The sequence below is a fragment of the Oryx dammah genome, unplaced genomic scaffold, assembly GCF_014754425.2.
Source record: "Oryx dammah isolate SB20612 unplaced genomic scaffold, SCBI_Odam_1.1 HiC_scaffold_26, whole genome shotgun sequence".
Taxonomy (NCBI): domain Eukaryota; kingdom Metazoa; phylum Chordata; class Mammalia; order Artiodactyla; family Bovidae; genus Oryx; species Oryx dammah.
The window spans coordinates 51,575,264-51,592,133 of NW_024070210.1; the positions used below are offsets into that span (position 1 = coordinate 51,575,264).

Genomic DNA, 16,870 nt, shown 5'->3' on the forward strand with positions numbered 1-16,870 from the left:
AAGGACTATTCGTCAATGTAAATTTTCTTTAACCACCACACTGATGTCCTCCTCATGTTCTCCCCATTATATGGTTTGGGCTTCAGAATTTGTCAAGCCATCAATGTTTTCTTCATTCCATCCATCCTACATGGAAGATTCAACCCAAATCCCAACACCTTGGTGACACTTTTGCTATTTATTTCAGTCCAAATCAATCTCTCCCTTTTCTAAATGCAAACAGCACTTAGAGCTTATTTCAAGCTTCAAAATGATAAACATGTATTATGTGCAACAGAGAAACATAAATTTCTAGTCAGCAAGGATTGAAAAACTACTGAAAATGAGTGCATGGAATTTTAAAAAGTGATAATATTAACTAGGTGGTATAGAACTCCTAGTAGAGAACACAGGCATGACATTCTCTGACATAAATTGTACCAATGTTTTCTTAGGTCAGTCTCTCAAGGCAATAGAAATAAAAACAAAAATAAACAAATGTGACCTAATCAAACTTAACGAGCTTTTGCACAGCAAAGGAAACCATAAATAAAACAAAAAGACTGGGAAAAAATATTTGCAAACGATGTGATCAACAAGGGATTAATCTTCAAAATATACAAACAGCTCATGCAGCTCAATGTTAAAAAAAAATCAAACAACCCAACTGAAAAATGGGCAGAAGACCTAAACAAACACGTCTCCAAAGAACACATACACATGGTCAACAGACATGTGAAAAGATGTTCATCATTGCTAATTATTAGAGAAATGCAAGTCAAAACTACAACGGGGTACCCCCTCACACTGATCAGAATGGCCATCATTTAAAAAGGCTACAGGTAACAAATGCTGGAGAAGGTGTGCAGAAAAAGGAACCTTCCTATACTGGTGGTGGGAATATAAATTGGTGTAGCAACTATGGAGAAGAGTATGGAGGTAACCTAAAAAACTAAAAATAGAGTTACCATATGATCCAGCAATCCTACTCCTGGATAGATATCCAAAGAAAATCATAATTCTAAAAGAAATGTGAACCCCTATGTTCTTAGCAGCACTATGGCAACAAGTATGCATCAACAGAATTGATAAAGAAGATGTGCAAGTATGTCTGTGAACACACACACACACAATGGCATATTCCTCAGCCATAAAAAGGATGAAATAATGTCATCTGAAGCAACGTGGATGGACCTAGAGAGTATCACACTAAGTGAAGTCAGAAAGAGAATACTATATGATATCACTCTCATGTGGAATCTGACATATGACACAAATGAACATATCTACGGAACAGAAACAGACTCACAGATACAGAGAACAGACGTGGTTGCCAAGAGGGAAGGGAGGTGGGGGCGGGAAAGATTGGAGGTTTAGGGTTAACAGATGCAAACTAGTATAAATAGGATGGATAAACAATAAGGTCCTACTGTATAGCACAGGGAACTATATTCAATATCCTGTGATAAACCATAATGGAAAATAATATTTTTTAAAAGGATATATTTTTTAATATCACTCTGCTGTAGAACAGAAATTAACACAACACTGTAAACCAACTATACTTCAATACAATTAAAAAACATATATTAAATAGGTGGAAAATTAGAGGTATATGAACTGCTACTGAAATTCAAAGGATGAAGAATCACTGGGTTGAAGTCGATGAGAACAGCCTTGGCTGGGAAAGTAACTCCAGACAGGGAGAGCAATCTGGGTGAGAGACAGAAACAGCTCATAGAACTCAACATCAAAAAAACAGACAACCCAATTTAAAAAATAGGAAGAAGAACGGAATAGATGCTTTTCCAAAGAGGAAATGCAGATGGCCAACAGGAACATGAAAAGATACTCCACATCACTAATCATCAGGGGAATGCAGATGAGAAACACAATGAGATGTCACCTCACACCTGTCAGAATGGCCGTCATCAAAGAGAACACAAATAACAAGTGTTGGCAAGGACGTGGAGAAAAGGGAACCCTCGTACGCTGCTGATGGATATGTAGGTTGGTGCAACCACTGTGGAAAACAGTATGGAGATTTTCCAAAAAGCTAAAAATAGAACTACTCTAATAGAATGACCCAGCAATTCCATAATTCCATTCCTGTGTGTATGTATACATATGTATGTCTATCTGTGTGTGTATATATACATATGAAGTGAAGTAAAGTGAAAGTCACTCAGTCATCTCTGACTCTTTGTGACCTCATGGACTATACAGTCCATGGAATTCTCCAGGCCAGAATACTGAAGTGGGTAGCCGTTCCCTTCTCTAGGGTATCTTCCTAACCCAGGGATCGAGCCCAGGTCTCCCGCATTGCAGGTGGATTCTTTACCAGCTGAGCCATGAGGAAAGCCCAAGAATACTGGTGTGTGTAGCCTATCCCTTCTCCAGCGGATCTTCCCAACCCAGGAGTGTCTCCTGCATTGCAGGCAGATTCTTTACCAGCTGCCAGGGAAACCATATATATATATATGGAGGAAGGAAATGGCAACCCACTCCAGTACTCTTGCCTGGAGAATCCCATGGATGGAGATGCCTGGTGGGCCACAGTCCACGGGGCCACAAACAGTGGAACACGACTGAGCAACTAACACACATATATAGATATACCATCAATTAGAGAAAGATAAAAAGATGCATGTATTCCAATGGTTACTGCAGCATTATTTAAAACTGCCAAGACACAGAAACAACCTAAGTGTCTGTCAACAGATGAATGGATAAAGAAGATGTGGTACACACACACAGTGCAATCCTACTCAGCAACACAAAAAGAATGAAGTTGTGTCTTTGCAGCAACATGGACAGACTTGGAGAGCATCATGCTAAGTGAAATAAGTCACACAAAGACAAATACTGTACGATCTCACGTACATGTGGAATCTAATAGACACAAAAAACTAGTAAATGTAACAAAAAAGAGACTCACAAAGAGAACAAACTAGTGGGTCAGTGGGAAGTGGGGAGGGGAAAGATGCGGTAGGAGAATCAAGGGGTACAAATGGTATGTACAAAGTACGCTACAAGGATATATTGTACAATACAGGAATATAGCCAATATTTTATAGTAACTGTATAACCTTTAAATATTGTAAATCACTATATACCTATATATGTATATATTACTGTACATCAACTATACTTCACCTTAAAAAAACAAACTCAAAGCCAAGACTTAGATGGAGGTCTCTGCTTGACAAAACAGCCTGTCTTCTTTCTTGATTTCTCTCTCTTAAAATTCAATTTGCTTTTCTGATCGTTCAGGGAATTTTCTGGTGGTTCAGGGGTTAAGAATTCCATTGCTAATGCAGGGGACATGGGTTCTCTCCATGGTCTGGGAAGATTCTACATGTCTCGGAACAACTAAGCCTGTGCGCCACAACTACTGAGCCTGTGCGCGGGAGGCTGCAAGCTGCAACTGGTGAGTCCATGTGCATAACTACTGAAGCCCACGTGCCGAGAGCTGGGCTCAAGAGAAGCCACCACAGTGAGAAGCCTGTGCACTGTGACTAGAGAGTAACCCTCCAAGAGACGAGCCCAAGCACAGCAACGAAGACCCAGTGCAGCCAGAAACCTTTTAAAATAAATAAAAATAAAATTCAATCTGTTACACTGATTTCTGTCCAGAAATAATCAGCTGCCAGTCCATCCTATCACTGCATTCACCTCTTTAGAAAACATAAGATTGGGAGGAACTGATAATATTGGTTCTATGTACAGCATTGTCCCATCTAAGAGTGTGTATTTTATGGCTCTCACTTTGTAATGTACAGAAATACTGAATCACTATGCTATGCATCTGGATCTAACATAGTGCTGTGGGTCAATCACACTCCAATTTAAAAAAAATCGTAGGGGAGGGAGGTGGGATGGGGGTTCAGGATGGGGAACACATGTATACCCATGACTGATTCATGTCAATGTATGGCAAAAACTACTACAATATTGTAATTAGCCTCCAATTAAAATAAATAAATTAATTTTAAAAACAAAATTTTTCTTGTTACTTGAATATAATTTTCTTTTAAAATACTTCTTTACTGTAAATGTATCTGGTCTTCATTTCATTTTCTTCTATAGTGAGATTTAAAAATGCATAAAATATGTATTGTCACGGAAATCCCAAATATTTCTCTCTAAAGTGAAATGCATTAAACAAAAAATATTTATATACATGCATTATTTAATAAAATGTTTAATAAATCAGATTTTTAAAAAAATGAATAATTTATTTTAAAATTAAAAATAGATAAGTAAAAAATAAAGGGTATTCATTTCATCATGTGGATAAGGTCATATAGCAGGGAAATCGGAAGGTCAAAGTCTAAAAGGAACACAAGAAAGATTAGCTCATCATTAATTTTTAATTTTCTAATTAAATGATACTAAAAATTCCTAGGCTCTCCAGGTATGGCAGAAGCCCTTTGCATAAGGAGCAGACTTCTTTTCCAGCCTCCAGGAAGGCTAGTTTTGTTTTCTGTTCACAAATGCATTCAGGCAGGAGCCCTGGCCGAAGCCACACCCAGCTCTGCCATGTCATGGCTGCAAACTTGGGTTTCTCTACCCAGAACAGCATTCCTCTGCCTTCCAGTTCCCTGAGCATTATTTGGAAGAAAGGGTTCCAAACTCCCAAACCTCAGAGACCTCAGAAGTGAATCAGTTCACTCACAAGGAAGAGAGGGCCAGACAACTGTTGAATTTGCTGCCCCGGATCACAGAGTGGGTGAGAGTGAACAATGGCATGCCAGAGGTAGCAAAGCTACTATCTCAAAGCAGACAAAGCACAGCTCTTGGGTAATATAGAATTAACACAGAGAGAGGTCAGGCTTTTGGGAGGTAATTCTCTAGGGCCCTGAAACATCCTTCCTGACAAGAGAGTCTCTATTTGCCTGGGAGATTTGGGAACTGGACAAAGGTTTACGAGAAGAGATTTGGAAAGCTGCATCTAAGTTGTGATTCCTGGAGGACATGGAGACTACACATATTAGCCCAAGTCTTCAGGAGGGGTGGAGGCTACCGGTCAGTCATGCAGGCAGTATATGACTGAGCCCAGATAAAACCTCTGGACACCAAAGGCCCAGGTGAACTTTCTAGTCGGCAATAGTATTGTCAGTTCCCACACCATACCTGGAAGGACATAACACTGTCCATGGCTCCATGGGGGGAGGAAGCCTGGAAGCCGCACATCTGGACCCCTCCTAGACCTTGCCCTTGTGTCTCTACTTTTTCCTGGTTCTGTTTTGTATCCTCTTGCTCTAATAAAACTGTAACCATAAGTCCAGGGCTCTCGTGACTTTTGTGAGTTGTTGCAGTAATGAAACCAAGGAGGTGGTGGGAACCTCGCAACCTGCAGCTGGTGTCTCATGGAGAATTGTGCCTTTCACATGTGAAGTCTGGCCTGACTTGGGTGGTTAACGTCAGAGGTCAAAGCAGCTCTGTCCTCCCAGCACAGAGACAGCAGTAGAACTCCCTGGAGCAGCAGGGCCTGCAAGTCTTTGCCACCTGAACACTGAAAAGAAGGCTTCTAGAAGTAGGCACATGTCCTGCCAGAGCAAGTGTCTCCTGTAGGACCAACTGAGGAGATCCGAGAGAGGGAGAAAGGTGAACTAGGGAAAATGGAAGCAGCTCCAAACTGATGAAACTCATGCAACAAGACCATTCCTTTTCTTCTCAACTTCCTAGGGGCCCAGAAGGAAGGAGAAAGGGCAAGGGAATATGTTAGAAAACTCATCCTATCCTCTCTCATTTAACCTGAGCCAAGAAACATGTCCCACCTCTCTACTGGCCAGTGACTTCCACTTGGGAACAAACAGAAGCATTTCCAATTCAGCAACCAGACTCATCAACACACAAGTGTTCCTTCCAAAAGGCTTAGCCTGAAGCTAATTAAGAATTTAGATCTAACTTTCAATTTACAGAAAATTGAAGGAAGTAGAGAAATGAGACCATGAGGAAGCAACTGGACCAATCTAAAAGGTGTCTATAGGAAAACTGGGTTGTTCTCTTAACTAAGTCAATGGGAAAAAAAAAAAATGGGAGAAAAGAACTCTGGTAAGACTAAAAAAGTGACTTATTACCACATGCAGCCAGTGTTCCTTGATTTACATTAACTGGCAAGAAAGGACATGTTTGCAACAATTAGAGAAATTTAAATGTGGATTGCTTATTTATTATTTAGTTGTGATAATGGTACTGGGGCTAAATTAGAAAATATTTTGAGATAAAATATCATGAAGTCTGTATTTTAAAATGCCTCAGTGTTTTATAGTTTTGACTTTGGAGCCATGTAAGTAAACAATTTTAAAACAAAATTAAAATGAAAAATTTAAACTTCTAAAATCCAAAATGAAATACAGGAACCTAACTGTAGGTCAAATTGGCATGTTAATGACACAGAAAAGTATTATGTTAAGTGACTTTTAAAATCCAGTATTTTGACTGTACATCCTAAGGAGATAAAAGAACAAAGAAATTTAAAAGTGAAATAGTATTGCTACAAATAATGTTGGTATTGTTATCTTAGAGCATTAATAGAATTATTTATTTGCTTTACCCCATTATTTACTGTGCAATATATCTTTTGTAAATATATACTTATTTAAGTATAAGTATATACTTATTTATTTATAATTTTATGCACAGACATAGTATAGCACAAATAATTCCAACAATATCATCAGGAACCAAGGTTTTCAGAATAAGAGAAATGGCATTCAAATATAAAATCCAAATAAATAAAAACTCTATAATCTTACAAATAAACTGGACATTATCAGTGTGAATTGATGTTTCATATTTTTCTTAAAAAGTTCATATTCCTTGCTTTTGTCCTCTGAAAAGAACAAGAAGCACCATTAACACACAGCAGTGAGCACTCTTCATCAGTAGATTGATGGTCTCTAAATACTGTTTCCCATTAAAATGAGCCAGGGCTTTCTGATGACATGGCTGAACCTAAGGCTTGGCAGAAAACGTACAAGATAAGCCTGGAACATCTTACACAAGAAAACTATCAAAGACTACTGGAGTCATATCAAAGGGACAAAGAAGCCAATACAAAGGACTCTCACAAGCCAAAGTTAGGACTATTTGAACCTAAAAGAAAAGCTGCAATGTAGTTAAACAGGTAAGGTATTTAAAACCCACCAGTATAGAATGGTACTTAAAACAAAAACATTATACTTGGGGGGCTGCTAGGGTATCAACTTATTGCTTCAAAAATTAGTAAATGAAAATAACAAGTCAAGCTTTTTATCCAATTTTCCCATCTAGATGGTATTTTATTATAAACAAATGAAAACTCAAATTAATAAATTAATATAGAAGGAATACAATTAGAAAATTATTTTCCAACCATTAATTAAATGATTGTGAAATGAGAATTTATAATGGATGGACTCAATGGAAATCTGAACATCACAAACAGTTAGCCAAACAGGCATTAAGTGCAAGGCATCAGTGATGGAGCATTTTTGCTAAAAAATTGAAACTGAACCTAATCAAGCTTTCAAAGCCTGTCAATTTACAGGAAATATAGGGGACAATGCAAAGTCATGGGAGGCAACTAGCTATTACCAGATGGCAGAAAGTTCTACAGGACAAACCTTTTTCTTTAACGAATAAACACCAAGAAAACAAAAAGAATAAGAGAGAAGTATTAACGATTATAAGACCTGAGAGATACACAGCTAAGTATGAAACATGAGCCTTTGAAACCCAAATAAAAACAAATCAACTGTAAAAAAAAAAATTTATAAGACAATCGTGGAATTGGAATACCGATAATATTAGATCATACTGAAGGAATTACTCATTTTTTTCAGTTGTGATAAGAATAGTCTTTTAGAGGTATACCCTGAATTATTGACAAATGAAATTATTTTCTACCTAGGATTGAATCAAGTGGGGGGCAGAGTGGGAGGACTAGGTAAAACAGGGTTGGCCATATATTAATAAATGTACAAAGTAGATGACAGATACACAGGGCTTATTATAATACTTTTCATAATTTTGTGTATGCTTGTAAATTACAAATAGGATTTTTTCCTTTAATTTTCATTAGAAAAATTAAGAATTAAAAAATTAAAGCACTAAAAAGATGAACAAAAATAACAAAATGTTAATAACTGCCAAGTTCTAAGTGATAGAAATATGGATTGCTTGTGTTTTCTGTATGTTTGAAAATGTTTGTAACAGTATACAAAACTGTAAAAGCACTTCAAGCCAGCAAAGACTCAGAGCTGGGTCAGGTTAAAAGGATTGCAAAATATAGCTGTGGATGCCTAATGCTGGCTTTGACCAGTAATGCCTTCAGAAAATTAAAAGCAAATAACAACAACAAAAAAAAAAAACCAAAAAAGTTCAAACTTGAAATATTACGGAAAAAGGACCTAGAAAAAAGGACTCCAGCTGACAAAACAGTGACACATGCTTACTATACTTGTAACATAAAGGATCTCCAATTCAGAGTAAAACCACAGTACAATCCAAAATGGGAGGGGAAGTGTCTTGAGATTTTTATTTCCAGGCCTGATGACAATCAGAGAAAGACTGAGCTAGAACCATGTGCTCTAAAGCCTTAATGCTTCAAGTGACATGGGTACAAAAAGCAACCTCATGGAAGTCCGAAGCTTTATGATTTGAAGTTATAAAAGACACCAAGGCAAAGCTAACAGGCTACTTGTTACTCAGATACATTAACCAGACTCTGAAATGAGCAACTATTACAAAAGCACTTCTATGTCAAAAGATGTTTCTATGTTTCTATGTTGACAGCATCCTATGCACAGCATGGTCTTGGGTTCCCTGGACCCAAAACTGTTCTTTCCCATACCTGATGATGACACACTGGTTCTCTCTGTCAATTATCATATTTCTGTACATATTATCTGCAAGAGCATAGATATGTGGTGGGTTCTCATACTGTGCCTAGAAAAGCAAAACAAAACAAAACCATGGTCAGACAAGAGCAACACATTTCTTCTCTTCCTTTGGAAATGAACATGCCACTGTATAGTCCCCGTCTTAAAGGCTGCGTAATACAAGAATCATAAAGTTGCCAAGGTCCTGAGGAGGTACCCCTAACACAATGAAGATGGAAGGAATTTGGAAGGACTTTTCTGTGGGCCTATGAGTGATTCAGCCTTCAGACGTGACCCACGGTCTTTAGGTACTCCAACACCACGCTCTTTTACCCGCAGCACGCCTCTGCAGGCCACATTCCATTTGTAAAGGTCTCTGAAAGGTATTTGGGCAACAGGTCTTAGGAGAGGCCTACTAAAAACCTGGATCTGACCTGTCCTAAATCAGAATTTCTACATTATTTTTTTTTCCCTAAGAGGCAAGTTGGAGATCTTGGGACCCTAGAGGAAACCCACACTATTAGAATAAAAGGAAAAAAACTTATTTTCCATAAGAAGAAGGCAGGAGGTGTGGTTCTTTAGAGGGATAAACAGGATTGACCAGTTTGTTCCATCTCAACATGGAAAAACAAAAATTCCTAGCACACCAAGAGAGTGGGTTTGTACTTGAGTCTCATGGGATATCTGAGCTATGCATAATATAAATCCACCAGTAAATTCACTGTGTCAGGACGACTTCAGCCCTGCTTTCTTCTGTTTCTTGGCACCACTTCTACCACTCCCACCAAAGTCACTAAAAAGAAAAACACTTCATATGGTGGAAAGCTGGAGAAAGAACATCCCTTAAATTTAAGACTGTGTAACATAGGAGAGTGAGAAGAAAGTCACATCCAGAGTGAGAAGACATTTAGACTCTGTCTTCCCTTCTCTGGTCCCCATCTCTACAGTGGGGATAACAAGGTCCATGGTATCTACGTCTCATGGGAAAGTAATTAGAAAAGGTTAGTGAAACACAGAGGTAAAGTAGAATGTACTGCACCCCAACTCTGAATCTTATTATACAACAACTTACTATATCATAAGGGGCCTGCCCCAGAAATGGCCACTCATCACAAGCTCTGGCGGATCAGAGCTGAGTGACGAGGAGGAGGGGTGACTGCTTTGATGTCTGCACCCAAGTTAAGCACCAATGTATCCAGCTCCCATGGCTCCCTATGTGTGAATAGGGGCCCCAGGAGGGAAACTGCTCAATGAGGTCTAAAACTCATTCCTGAGACTGTTGAGCTAGATAATTCTATATAGGGACAAAAATATGTCATTCCTGCCTTCATTTCACAGTCAAGGGATGGGACTGCAGGATGCTCATTCACGATTACACTTAATACATCTCTGGAAATAGAGGAAAAGGGAAGAGAACAAGGGATTTCCCTGCCAGTCCAGTGGTTAAGACTCTATGCATTCACTGCCAGGGACACAGGTTCAATGCCTGGTCAGGGAATTAAGACCTCACATGGCACATGGCACAGCCAAAAATAAAAAAATGGAAATAGAGTGGAGTGAAAGCTGTGAGTAGTGGAGGGAAAGGAGTGGGCAAGTCATTGGCCGGTAAGGCCTCAAAGCCACTTAACTAGTTATACTTGACCTCTATGTATCACTATTTTTCCAACGGGTTTCTCATCTCTGGGCTCAAGGTATTTTTCAGCTACTGATGAGAATTATCCCTGGAGGAGGGCATGGCAACCCACTCCATTATTCTTGCCTGGAGAATCCCTTGGACAGAGCAGCCTGGTGGGCTATGGTCCATAGGGTCGCAAAGAGCCAGACACAACTGAAGCTACTGAGCATGCATGATGAAAACTGTAGGGAAGCCATTTCCTCTACCTGATTCTGCCCTTGCCTGAAAACCCCTCAAAGTCACTGAGACCTGACTTCAATTCCTAGCTCCAACACTCAACAGATTCAATTACTTTACCTCTATGAGCCTCCGTTTCCTCATCTGTGAAATAGTCATGCATAGTAATACACAGCCAGCATCCAGGGCTGCTTTATTATTGTTGCAAATATAAACATAGGACCTGGCACTAAGTAAATACCAATTTTGCAACATTCTGTTGCCATCAGCAGTTAAAAATAAATATATTTTTTAAAATTCTAGGGCATTTCTTTAAAAAGAACTCTTCAAAAGATGAATGGTCTAAAAGGGACTCATATAAGAACGCTTTTCAGAGAACTGGAAAGAAACAGCACGAATACACAGCGCTTCCATCCACCCTGCCTTGGCTGTCACTGCAGACTCCAAGCCAGCTCAGTCCCGGCTGCCCCAGGGCCCTCCTGATCAGGGCGCCAGGGCAGGGCCCAGCCTCTGCTGACAGTGTTTCCCTTGTGCTGGGCTCCCATAAAGGCAGCATTATCAAAGGTCTTTCGCGTGGCAGCCTCCTTCGGCTCCAGCTACCAGCACCATTCATCTGGCAACAATGGGGTGGGCTCTTGCTCTGGGTAAATTGCCTTCCACTTCAACTGATGAATTTGTGTGGGCTCCCTTTTGTTTGTTTTCCAGGGGTCAGGATTAATGAACGCTCTTGTGCTTCTGCTGCAAAGGAAAGAGGGAAGGAAAAAGATGTAGAGATGAGGAGGCCTGGGGAAGTGATGAGCCAGAGAATGAAATATATGAATTAGGATTACAGATTCTATTTTTATGTCACAACTGAAATGGCTACGGAGCTGGGTCTGAATGAAATAAAAAAAGATTTGCTTTTCATGTTCCAGTCATAGCCACGGTTTCAGTGATTTGGAGAGAATGGTTCCCATTGCCCAATTTATATTTTTTACCGATTACTGAATTTTTTACTCTTTAGAGTTTTGTGACGTATGTGGAAGGAGGAAGATGCCTGAAGCTGTAAGTCCTACATTCCATTAAACTAACATTGTATATAATGTTCCAATATTAATAGTCCTATGCCTTTTTTGAGCTGTACTCTAAAGAGCAGCACATCATTTAAAAAATCAAACAATGCCACCTATTTAAGCTCCCCAATAAATGATTTATATAAGAAAATGCAAATATATAGCCAACTTCAATTGCCCATACATCATAAAAGCCCCAAACACTGCAGTAATTTATGTGGCATGTAACTTACCGCTCCTTGGTACATTTCAATTTCCTTTTCCCCAAAATATGGCATCTGTTTGAAAGGGTTGACTGAGATTAATACGGATCCTATATATGTCTGAATTTAAATCCAGTTAAGGTCTATCATTAATCTTCACAGCTACACATTTTTTGAATTAAGCAAACAGATGTTATCAAGAATTCATAATGACTGTCCCAATGAAAAGCTCATGGGCTTGTTTTCTAAAAGATTACAAATAAAGACAAAAGCAATTACCAAGTAGTTAAGGTTTTGTTCTTCAGGAAGAGTAATGAACTTAATTACCAAGGTGTCACAAAAACAAATCATTACTTTAAGTGAATTGAAACACATTCTCTCAAGACTGGTGACATGCATGGCTAGGGATAAAAAAACAATCAAGGACTAAAAAGAGCAAATATTTTTTCCTTGGTATCTCTTAGGTATACTGAGAACATATTCATTTATTTGTTTAATAAACAAAGGGATATAAGAAGAACTGAACAGTCCTGCTCTTTAGAAGCCATGGAGAACTGAGTTGTATCCATAAGTAGAATTCATAGCAGAAAATTACAAATGCATATAGATCAAGTTTTGGAGAAGGAACCTGGAGAAGGCAACCCACTCCAGTCTTCTTGCCTGGAAACTTCCAAGGACAGAGGAGTCTGATGGACTCTAGTCCATGGAGGTACAGTGCATGTGTCCAAGAATCGGACACAACTGAGCATCTGAGCATAGACCAGGTTTAGGGAAGAAGGTGTTATTTATGTATGGGAAATTCTGGGAGGCCCCTCAGAAGAAAATGTGTTACTTATGTTCCCAAAATGAAGTGCTATTATAACATACAAAATATTTCCATTTATCATATAACAATCAACTAGTTCGAATTGGATGTCTACAACTTGGCAGGAACTGTTACATATGCTGGGGATATATAGCAGTGGACAAAACAGAGAGAACAGATGTAAAAATACCATTAAAAAATGCAAACATCAACAAAAAACAAAACATATACAATACTCAAAATTGTTTCTTTTAATCAATGACGTCTAAATGTTTAGAAATTTTGCAGTTAAGAATGTAAAGCCAGGACTTCCCTGGTGGTCCAGCACTTAAGACTCTGCCTCATAATGCAGGGAATGCAGGTTTGATCTCTGAAAGCTGTGAGATTTCCTTTCCCAAAGGGACATTTATACATTAGGACCTAAGTGTCAAATAGAGCAACACAATAAAGTTTGATCAGATTACCAAACTCCCTATGGCCAGTTCTATTCTATTCTGGCCTTGGGCAAATCTCATCTCTGAGTGGTGGTGATTAGATGATGGGGTAAACAGAACCTACCTGATAGGTTTTGTTATGAGAATTAAGCAATACAGTGTCAAATGCTCAGCACAATGTCTGATATGTAGTAGAGGCAGTTTCCTTAATTCATATACTTCAAGATGCTCACCGTGTCACCTCTGAGCAGCAGTGTAAGTATTATTGAACACAAATGAGTCAAGTGTGGAATGGATCACATAATATTTAAAAAATAATATTTATACATGAAAGGGAGAATGGGGAATGATTTGGCTGCAATTTTGCTTGCTTTTTCACTAAACAGAAAGATTTTCAGATTCAAAAGGGCTGGACGTGAAATAGTGGGTTGGTCAAAAAGTTCATTCAGCCAATCCAGTGGCAGTAGAGAAGATAGGTCCCTTTGCACAACACACCCAGAGGCACCCTGCACCGTTCAGGCACAGGGGCAGACCGTGGTACTGAAAGAAAACACAGATGAGGCGGTGAATAACTGAAAATCACTCCAGAATTATGGAAGAAGGGCCAAGAGAAAACGTGGTTCCAAGTGCCAAAGTCAGAGGAGGCCAACAATAGATTAGAAGCTGACTTTTTTTGAGGTAAGATTTAGAACAGATTTATTGTTAGATTCAGTAAGCAGGTCATCAGTGTGCGCGGTGCTGCAGCCAAGACTCAGCAAGTGTTGATAAAAACAAACATTGATAGAACACATACATGTACAGATGGCATCAATCTAAGTTCCTGATGACAACCTTGATACTATTTTAATCCTATTTTACTAGGAGGAAACTGAGGCATGAGAAATTTTCAATATTCAGAAAATATAGCATCGCTATGATCACATTCATTTCAGAAGAGGGAGATGTCTACGCCTACATCTGGAGAACGGGTGCTTCTTCCTTAGCTGTAAAGGGACTACTATGAATGCCACCTGAATGAACTGATCATTGCATTCAGAGAATAAAGAGCTGCTAGAGGGGGACTGGCAAGAGTATACTCATTGAAAAAGACCCCGATGCTGGGAAAGATTGAGGGCAGAAGAGAAGGGGGCAACAGACAATGAGACGGTTGGATCAGATTACCAAGCTCCCTATGCCCAGTTCATCGGGAAATAGTGAAAGACTGGGAAGCTTGATATGCTGCAGTCCATGGGTTTGTAAAGAGTCAGACACAATTTAGTGACTGAACAACAGAGAGGAGACTTACTTGATGGTCCAGTGATTAAGACTTTGCCTTCCAATGCAGTGGATGCAGGTTCCATCCCTGGTTGGGGAGCTAAGAACCCACATGCCTTATGGCCAAAAAACCAACACATTAAACAGAAGCAGTATTGTAACAAACTCAATAAAAACTTTAAAAATGGTCCACATTAAAAAAAAAAAAAAAAAAGACTTGCTAGAGGACATGAGCCATAGCAGCAAATTTGGAAAACTCAGCAGTGGTCACAGGACTGCAAAAGGTCAGTTTTCATTCCAATCCCTAAGAAAGGCAATGCCAAAGAATGCTCAAACTACCATACAATTGCACTCATCTCACACGCTAGGAAAGTAATGCTCAAAATTCTCCAAGCCAGGCTTCAACAGTATGTGAACAGTGAACTTCCTGATGTTCAAGCTGGTTTTAGAAAAGGCAGAGGAACCAGAGATCAAATTGCCAACATCCGCTGGATCATGGAAAAAGAAGAGAGTTCCAGAAAAACATCTATGTCTGCTTTATTGACTATGCCAAAGCCTTTGACTGTGTGGATCACAATAAACTGTGGAAAAGTCTGAAAGAGATGGGAATACCAGACCACCTGACCTGCCTCTTGAGAAACCTGTATGCAGGTCAGGAAGCAACAGTTAGAGCTGGACATGGAACAACAGACTGGTTCCAAATAGGAAAAGGAGTACGTCAAGGCTGTATATTGTCACCCTGCTTATTTAACTTATATGCAGAGTACATCATGAGAAACGCTGGGCTGGAGGAAGCACAAGCTGGAATCAAGACTACCAGGAGAAATATCAATAAACTCAGATATGCAGATGACACCACCCTTATAGCAGAAAGTGAAGAAGAACTAAAGAACCTCTTGATGAAAGTGAAAGAGAAGAGTGAAAAAGTTGGCTTAAAGCTCAACACTCAGAAAACTAAGATCATGACATCTGGTCCCATCACTTCATGGCAAATATATGGGGAAACAGTGGAAACAGTGGCTGACTTTATTTTGGGGGGCTCCAAAATCACTGCAGATGGTGACTGAAGCCATGAAATTAAAAGACGCTTACTCCTTGGAAGAAAAGTTATGACCAACCTAGACAGCATATTAAAAAGCAGAGACATTATTTTACCAATAAAGGTCTGTCTAGTCAAGGCTATGGTTTTTCCAGTAGTCATGTATGGATGTAAGAGTTGGACTGTAAAGAAAGCTGAGAGCGGAAGAATTGATGCTTTTAAACTGTGGTGTTGAGAAGACTCTTGAGAGTCCCTTGGACTGCAAAGAGATCCAACGAGTCCATCCTAAAGGAAATCAGTCCTGAATGTTCATTGGAAGGACTGATGTTGAAGCTAAAACTCCAATACTTTGACCACTTGATGTGAAGAACTGACTCATCTGAAAAGACCCTGATGCTACAAAAGATTGAAGGCGAGAGGAGAGAGGGATGACAGAGGATGAGATGGTTGGATGGCATCACCGACTAAATGGACATGAGTTTGAGTAAACTCCAGAAGTTGGTGACAGACAGGGAGGCCTGGCGTGCTGCAGTCTATGGGGTCACAGAGTCAGACACGACTGAGCAACTGAACTGAACCCAACCCAACCTTGGTTCTCCAATAAATAAATCAAGATTGGGTTAACATAAGAACTCCTATAGGAGGCAACTTTTTTTTATTTTTTAACTGTTAATAATCTGCTATGTTGCTATGTAAAAAGACAAAGTCTTGATTTTCACTAAGTAGTCTATATAAATTCTGGCAAGGAGATGTTCAGAGAAAAAAAACTTTTGGGACTATTCTAGGCCAATCATGAATCAGTTGTGAATCAGATTGGAAGAAGGATCTCAGTAGGGCTTCTCATGGGAAGTATTATTTGAGGGGGGACTCCTGAAAAGCAAAGTTTGTTGGTTTGAAATGGATAATGTAGGTCCTATCTATGCTAAGTTGCTACAAATCTACTTAAAGTAGAATGGAGACAAGAGAATTTGATTTGGAATTTAAAGGAAACAAACATATTTTTCCCACCTGCCTGGGTCTGCAGACACCTCAGCTACTTTCAAGAGGGCACAGGTCTTCTACTGGCTTGGGCCACTTTCCAGATAACTCCAATACCCACTCCCACTCTTTGCTGCATAATTCAGGTGTGCCTTTGGAAAAAGCTGTTTCATCACTGTCTCTACCCACATAACTTTTAGCTAGAAAGGTGTGGCCCCAGGCTAACTTTCAAATTGTATGTAGATATACAAGGCTATGATTTTTAAAAAAAGGAAATAAATGCCATCTTATTATTGCCAACAGAATATGCAAGACAGAAGAGAGCCAACAGATCTTTAATTGACTGGCTCCCAAATGTTTATCCATGGATCCATAAGCTTTCATTGATCTGCAACAAGAATGAC

General features: G+C 39.3%; 1 protein-coding gene across 1 annotated transcript in view; it reads right to left on the reverse strand.

The window, feature by feature from the left end:
* The window catches only part of MYO1E (myosin IE), a 215,323-nt gene that overhangs the window by 95,674 nt on the left and 102,779 nt on the right, over window positions 1-16,870 (reverse strand). The window contains exons 3-4 of the mRNA XM_040226636.1: window positions 11,987-12,076; window positions 8,822-8,916 (exon numbers count right to left, since the gene is read on the reverse strand). Coding sequence (XP_040082570.1) covers window positions 8,822-8,916; window positions 11,987-12,076 — 185 coding nt within the window. The remainder of the gene's footprint in view (window positions 1-8,821; window positions 8,917-11,986; window positions 12,077-16,870) is intronic.